The 8,399-nt window shown below is 38.4% G+C and overlaps 1 protein-coding gene across 1 annotated transcript in view; it reads left to right on the top strand.

Annotated features, from left to right (window-relative positions):
- Window positions 1-3,610: 3,610 nt before the first annotated feature.
- camk1b (calcium/calmodulin-dependent protein kinase Ib) overlaps window positions 3,611-8,399 on the top strand; it is a gene marked incomplete at its 5' end in the record, with an annotated part of 11,675 nt that continues 6,886 nt past the window's right edge. The window contains 2 exons of the mRNA XM_010768333.1: window positions 3,611-3,762; window positions 8,154-8,228. Of these exons, the coding sequence (XP_010766635.1) occupies window positions 3,611-3,762; window positions 8,154-8,228 (227 nt within the window). The remainder of the gene's footprint in view (window positions 3,763-8,153; window positions 8,229-8,399) is intronic.

The raw sequence follows: 8,399 nt of genomic DNA, 5'->3' as shown, positions 1-8,399 counted from the left end.
ATGAAAAGTATGTGCAGGGCCATTTTGCTACAGGAAGTTGGGGGTTAAAGACTTCTGTTTCTGACAAACAGAGTTAGTCTGCAGCTGATCTGATCCAGACATGTGGTTTCACTTCATTTGGGGAATTATTAAAAGGGGAAACATGTTGCAATGTGCCATCACAAAGCAACTATATGTTGCTACCATTGAGGTTTGCTTGCAAACAACCAAACAAACAATGGTACTATCTATATTCCAAAGACACATTAGGGTTCTCAGTTTTTCCCAATGTTTGTGTGAACCACTGTTTGACACTTCCCCAGAGACCCTCAGTAGGAGCATGGAGAATGTCAGCTAAATCCTCCAGATGCTTTAGAGGAATTTGCAGCACTGACAACCTCCTCCACACAGCTGGATCTCTGCCAAAGCTAATGGCCTTTCTGTGACAGTTTAACTTTCTTGTTGAGATGTGACCACAAGGCCTCACTCCCAGGATAATTGTTACTTTGATCAGTAAATGGGTTCTGTGTTTTTTAGCTTTGAGCTTTTGAGGTGAATAACACCAGCAAATTTGTATGTGGGTTACTCTGGATAACGATTGATAAAGGAACCAGTGGTTAAATATAAACTGTGAAATCAATCCTATTAACGAGTAGTAGTAAGTTAAATACTAGTAGTTACTACTTTTTAAGTAGTGCACCTTTGCTATATCTATCTTTCTGAGTATGTGCTTTTCTATGTCACGATTTACAGTTGTCTTGAGTTTCAAAATATTGGGGGTGGGATCCTTTGGGAGATCTCTTGATATCCAGGGTCAGAAGACATTTTAAAGACTGACACATCTCAATTCTTGAAAATTGTTGCTGCTTTTCCAAATGAAACCCATTCATCTGCAGTAGCAAACTTCGGGACTCCCATAATGATTCAATGGTGTAAAATGTACAAATTAAGTTGGTATGTATGAGCCTTTTAAAATGGAGTCACCAAATCCACCGTAGGTTTTTGGATAGGAAGCCAATGTAAATACTGCAGCTATATATAAACATTTATAAGTCAGAGAGTTCATGCTTGGTGCGCTTTCAGAAAACACTCACTGATTTTCCTGTTAAAGCTCCCAGTTTGTCTGCCTGAGGAGAAGAGACATTTTTCCATTTCAGAGCTGGGCAACACACTCGTTAAGAGTTAGGAGGAAAAGTAAATCAATAAGCATTAGAGTACACCGAAATGTTTCTGACACATTTTGGAAAAAGAGGAGGTTCTTTATTGCTGTTCATTTTGAAAATGCATTTACAGAATGATTAATAGAGATGTTGTGGACTGCAGGTCATGAACTTTCATTTCTGGTCACGGTGGCATGGAGGAGACACACAGTCTTCCTTGTTTGTTCCGGTAAGCTGATAAAGTATCTACACGCCTAGTGACTGGATGATTGTGGTTCCTCTCTGCCCACACATACAGCTATATGTGGCCAAGGAGATACTGTAGAGACAGCCAAACAAACACATATATATACAGTATGTGTTTACATTACTTAACTTGAAGGGATGTTATTGCATTGTCTGATTCCTAGCTGCAGTGCAAAAAATCCGACTTTAAATTAAAAGACATGTTTATAGATGCTGATGCTGCCAATTCTTTTTGGCAACACTGCTAGTAAAATGATTAGATAATAGCCTGTTCCAAAACGAACATGCATGTCTTCACCATGAGTTGCGTGGTAGCAAAACATAAGAAGAAGTATGAGTAAGATCTGATACGCAAACTTCCCTGTAGAAATACAACCACTTTTCATCCAGAAATGATGCGCTCTTCCCATGAGGTTTGAATGGTCTTTGTTACTGCCTGACACTCCTGCCATCTTCTGAGCTGTGAAACACAAAGAGTGTTTACCTCCTGCGGTTAGTTTGTACATTTTGTGACAGTCACAGCCAGGGATGTAACGAGACCTCAACTTTTTAAATGTATCGACACAGTGCAGCAGACTTAGCACAATGCTAACTGGGAGTGTGTTAAACTTTGACATTTGACCTAGCTAACTCTGCAATGTCTTGAGTTTTACCCGAGAATCTCATACTTTCCCATCTCTACAATCCCACATGAGGTGAAGAGATCATAATGTTTTAACAGATGTTTTGCATTGGGGCTGATTACTGGAATTCCTACTGAAATTCTCTCTCGCTATATATACATATATACAAATACTTTTAACATTTGTATTATTACTTTCTGACTTGTATTGACCATACAATTAGTCAATGAATTGGCAGATTGACCAAAGAGGAAAATAATTGTTAGTCACAGGCTCGCAGCCATAATAAGAAGTCATCACAAGACATGACAATTCAAAGTGATTGTGTGTTATTGAAATGTCTTTGTCACACACAAACATGAGACAATATGAAACCCAAAGTGACAATAAGTCATGTTGGTCCTTATCCAGCTTTACCTGTAACAGCAGCATTGTTTTCAAACTTTGCTCCCACTTGTTTGGATCAGTGTTTGTGTTTGCTGTCATGCCTGTACAATGTGTCATAAATAATAGTTTTTGTTCAAATCTGTTTGTTTAAGGTTCAGTGGAAATTCACAATTGTGGGTCAGGATTCCACAATGTTATTGTAGAGTTTTGGATCTGAGTCAATACATCTCTGGACCTCAGCCAAAACGCTCGTGGTTAGAAAAAACATCTGCCTCTACTCTTAAATGGGTCATGGGAAAAGGCGAAAATAGAATCTCGTAGTTTCAGTTCTGCTGCTTTACTTGTTTTCCATTGTTGATTTCAGTTGGCAGGGAGACAATTAGAGAAAAAGAAATGTGGTTGTTTATAGTACAAGGCGTCAGGGCAGACTGCGACGCTGTGGATACTTCAGCATGTCACAACCTAACGTAAAACTTTTGAGCAGTGTTGTCTGTACACATATAAGAGATATAATTCTAGATGGTTGAATAGGTGTCAAAATGCAATACTTAAAAATGTCAATTATGATACACATACCTTTGTCTAGAGTACCAAACTAAGCTGGCCAATATTTCAGTGTTATTATTATTTGTAATGTCAGTGAATGATGTTGACATAAATGAAAGAAAGTGACCTCTTTCTATTAGAGCTGAATCGAATGGTAAAAACAATTATCGCTAACTTTTATGAAGTGAGTCATTTTTCATATAAAAATGTCAAAAAAGATGGACCTTTACCTGCTCTTCACTGTTATATATCAAACTGAACATCTTTGAGTTTAGGACTGACAATATAATATATATAGGGGATTTAAAAAAACTGTGATGAAAATTTCTTACTTTTGACTTTTTTAGACCAAATCTTGAAATGTATCATTTTCATAAGCGTTTGTAATTGGTGCTTCGAAATCATCCCACCAAGTTGTCTCCTTTCCAAAACTTGACTCATCAGGAACCCAAAGACTTCAACAGCAGACTGAAGTTAAAAATAAACGCAATCTTTCATCAGCAATTTCTACAAGCACTTGGATGGAACGGGCCAAGTTATCACAAGCTTTTAGACCAATTTACATCAAAGCAGGAGTTTCCCCCTTTTTTTGTCCACAATGTCACAGAAGCATGTGAATAGGTCTGCCTAAACACAGGGAGATGAATGGACTGAGGGCTGATGGACTGACCTGTGTGTTTGTGTTTCAGAGGAGCTTTCTCCGAGGTGGTCCTGGCTGAGGAGAAGAGGACCCAGAAATTGGTGGCGATCAAGTGCATCCCCAAGAAGGCTTTGGAGGGAAAGGAAAACAGCATTGAGAATGAGATCGCAGTCCTGCACAAGTAAGCAGACTTCAACTGACCCTCAATTTAGTCCTAACCTGAAGTATAATGTTATTTTTAGGTTCATTTGTATTATATTGTTTTAACATAGACTTGCACTTCTAAAATAAAATGTTGGACATAACCTTGCATCTGAAATTCTAGCCACAAGCCTCATGATGGTACATTATTCATCTCTGTATCTCCATTAAGTTGTATCACATTACTAGATATCATATGCTTTGACATATATATAATGTATATGCATCATATTGAACTTAAAGTGGACCTATCATGCTATATTTGAATAATATAGTGTAGGACCATACCTATATAAGGCATATTTATACTTTTTATTTTTCAAAATACCAAAAAGATCATGCATTTTAGCCATTCCTCATTTCGCTCAATTTAACACTGTCTTTGCATGGGCTGATTCTGTGAGAACAGCACCATCTACAGGCCTGGCATATGTACTACAGCGTCTCCAGCGCTTTCGAACGGCAATGTCCGTGGCTGTCTCCTCCTGATAGGTGGAGTTGGCCCAATAGTCGTAGCGCCACTTCTGTGACGTCATAGACGTGTTCAAATCTGGATCAGTCTGTATCAGATCCGTTGCAGCCCCTTTTTAAGAGATTTGGGTATGGAGGGAAATAGAGAGGGTTGTGTTACTGTTTTCTGACACTTGGTGAGTTCCCTGGAACACCGGGGACACATATTCATGTATAAAAGACGTACAAAAGTGCATTTTGTATAATAGGTCACCTTTAATCTACTTTTCACTTGATCACTGTAAGACTTGGATCCACATTATTCATCCAAATATTCAGTACATGAAAGTCCAGTTACTGAACGAAAACTCTAATTAGGATCGAGTCATCCAATGAGAAAATCAACAACAGCTTGTATTTCAGGAAGCAATCACCCGGTTAATCTGGAAAAAAAGTAGAGTACAGTTTTCATTGGAACCAGAAAAAGTTTCTGTAAAACCTGTTTAAACATGCCCTGTTGATAAACCCGACAAGCAGTTTCTGCCCAAATGTACCAAGTTTTTCTTGTTCTTAAGATGAGTGATAACAAAACAGTCAAATGATTTAGAATGATCTACGTGACGATGACAGTCCTATTGTTTTATGATCCTCACACAGAAAAGCAGCGTTTCTACTCAGTGTTGCAAAATAAGTGTTTTTGTAAAACGCTATGCTTAGGTGCGTTCACACCTTCAAAAACTACCTCACATGATTCCTCCTCACCGAGCTCGTGCTCACGTTCTCTCTCAAGAGATTCACTGTTTTATCATATAAAGACAAAGGGAAGTGACGATAACACTCCTTGTAATCGTGGAGCGTTTCAGACGCAATTCTCCTCAGATGCGGGGAATTACAGGCCGCGGTGAAAATGGCTGATCTACATCGAGTCCCAAGTTATTTTTAGAGCTCTTGTTGCCTGGGTTACAGGAGACACAACTCTCGCCAATATGCCGCTATGATCCCTCCCGAGGTGAGGCTGGAGGAATGAGAGTGGTGGGGGTTAGTTAGCAGTTATTATTTTTGACAAATGGAGTAAACTGAGGTGAAGTTGGCCCGAAAATCGTGGTTGGATTGCTTTGTCTGAAGTTTGTGTGGACTCATTCAAAGACTTCATTACTCATTTCTACGCGTCATCCTCAACTCCCCCTCGGTACTCAGAGCACAGGCACGATCCAACTGAGGAGTATTATATTGAAGCTGCTTCAATCAATGTTTTTATATTAACAATGGATCAAATGACTACATGTACTGTGAAGAGCATGACTCATAGTGATGAACCCACAGAGATGTATCAGTCCCCTTCAGCTCTGCAGTCCTTCAGATCATTGTGATGCTCAGACCGTAAAAGCTGTTTCAGGGTCTGAACATTACTGTTTAGACTCACTCACAGCTCCTATCTGTCGTTTAAGAGTAAGTTACTAATACTATGAATACTGCTAATTATAAGCAAACATCCTCTTAACGTTTCCCTTAGTTTGTGAGGTCTTGAAATCCTCCCATTGAGAATATTCAGTCATCTTAAAGGTGTAATAACAGCAAGTTGATTCAATACAACAGCTAACAATCAGTCCAAGTACTGATAACACTAGCATTTATCATGTACCTGAGTATTTGTAAACATTAAATCAAAATAATCTGATCTATTGAAATTCATTTCTAATGTGTTCTTATCCCTCCCCATAACCATCCAGGTTGACATTGAAATAAACCTTGTTTGTTTGTCTTTTACTATAGCAGATAATGGGCACACAAACATGTATTTCACTTATAAACATGCTTAGACTGAAAGGGTTGCAGAACATTAAACTGGCCATGTGATCTCCTCTTCTAATTCTCTTAGGGATCAGCCAAACCTGTCGTCATTTTCGTTTTAAGACTCTTGAAATTTCTCTCACTTTACTTTATCTGTGTTTATTCAACAGTACCTGTGGAAAGCACTTGTGACAATGTTTCGATTAGAAAATGAATTTATGATAATTTCTTAGTGCAATGGCCCCTCTTGTGTTGGGTTAGGTGTTCCGGTGCTGTTTGTTAAATGTTTGATCAATCTGATGGTAGTTTGATATACCGCTAATGTAGCCATATGATATCATTGGTAAGCTTGCTGTTCATCCTCTTCCCATTTTTAGACTAAATATTTACTCAAACACAGACATGTAAAATACAGTGAGTAATCGCAGCATGCTTAGCCATCTGTAGCTGTGCCAATTAGAGGAGTCTGTGCGAAGTTGCTGTGAATGCTCTGAAAGTACTTTTTAACACTTTTAAAATAACATGGCTTTATTGAAAATCTGCATCTAAAACGTGGATGTGTAAATCGTTCCCATCATTCAGAACCATTTCAAATGTAATTAATTTGTCATTGTGCCACGCAACACCTTCCACCAAGTGTCATGAAAATCAGGCCAGTAGTATTTCCCTATTGCTGACAAACTAACAGACAAACACACTGAGCTGAAAACAGAAAGAGTTTTGAGAAAAGACTAATAAAATATATAATACAACTAGAAAAACGCGACTCCTAAAGCTTCGTCATATAAATCAATACACTTCCTAATTATTAAGCAACACATTCTGGATAAAGAATAATCAGATCTTTACTCAGATGGTAACTCTGTTGTTGACTTATGTTCAGATAGTTTACCAACCCTTAATAGACAGGTCAGTACCTAGACAAATACCATTGCCAGTATCCACCACAAACCCACCTGCACAGAAATCCAAATGAAATGCACCTATACTACTTATATTAATAAAGTAATTATGTGCTAGAGTGCACGCTTGAGCTCAGACACTTTACACGTGTGTGCTCACTAGGCAGGTTCAATCCTTCTCTGGGTCCATCTCTGCCTCCACTTAGAGCTAAGCGGGTGAACGAAGGTGTCCATGTATTGTTACAATCTGGATAAGAGTCATTGCCGTAATCCAGTATGAGCTCATGCTGACTGATACAGTGTTATATACAGGGCGGCACATGGCTTTGTGTTGTCTTTGTCCTCTTACCAAGTCAACTCAATAACCCTCAAGCACCCAGTCATATTCCAGATACTGACGTTAATTTAATGAATGGGTAACCCCCTTTAAATTATTATAACAAAATATTTTAAAAAGAATAATTTGAATGTGTTTTTATAGGAATGAAAATGCATCTTCCCTGATTGTTAGACCTAGCACTTTTAATTTTTACGTTATTAAAGTTCTGAATTACATGATAAAACACACACATACAAATGTATCCAGGGCTGAGTATTATTTGATATATTTCATGCCGATATATTACCTGAATTATTGTATGATAACAAAGCAATATGATAACTAACATTAATAATTTCTCAATATGCACCACTGCCCCTCTAAGTCCAAAACACTTGAAAATGTACAAATTCTTTAATATCGAAAATGTATATATTATTACATAACAAAGGGTGAACATCTCCGCTCTCTGACCCAGTTTATTAAACATACTACATTGAAACATGTTTGAGTCACAAAGCCATAAATTGTGCTCAATTTTTAAAAAATTCTGAATTCATGGCAGAGCTGTTTTATAGGACTACATTGTACAGGTGTTGCTAATAAAGTGGTTACTGAGTGTAATACAGGTATTAAACACACAGTTATCATACCAATCTCCATGTGGTGAGTCATCTCTCCACCCCTGTCACACTACCCATGGTTCTTGAGGGCAGCGGACCACCGAGTTCAGCCAATTAGGAAGCTGAATGCCACCACACAGTGTCTCCTCCTTACATGTGACTGCTGTTACCTATGTGCCTGAGACCTACATTTACTGAACCCTACCTAAGAAATCTTTCAAATACTAATTGCTAAATAAAATGACTGAAATGCCTTTCCTTATTTCTCATCTCTTCTCCTTCGCAGGATCAAACACGCCAACATTGTTTCTCTGGAGGAAATATTCGAAAGCAAATCACACCTCTACCTCGTCATGCAGCTGTGAGTATTCACATGTGTGTGTGGGTGTGTGTCATTCTCCTTTGTGCGATGTGTGTGTTTGAAACTCGCTCCCACACACTGCACGTCACATGCCATTAATTGCACTCTGTAACACACACACACACACACACACACACACACACACACACACACACACACACACACACACAC

This window comes from Notothenia coriiceps, unplaced genomic scaffold (genome assembly GCF_000735185.1).
Source record: "Notothenia coriiceps isolate Sejong01 unplaced genomic scaffold, NC01 NC01_scaffold00005560, whole genome shotgun sequence".
In the NCBI taxonomy this organism is placed as follows: domain Eukaryota; kingdom Metazoa; phylum Chordata; class Actinopteri; order Perciformes; family Nototheniidae; genus Notothenia; species Notothenia coriiceps.
The sequence above is the reverse complement of the archived record's forward strand: the minus strand, read 5'-3'. Positions and strand labels throughout refer to the sequence as shown.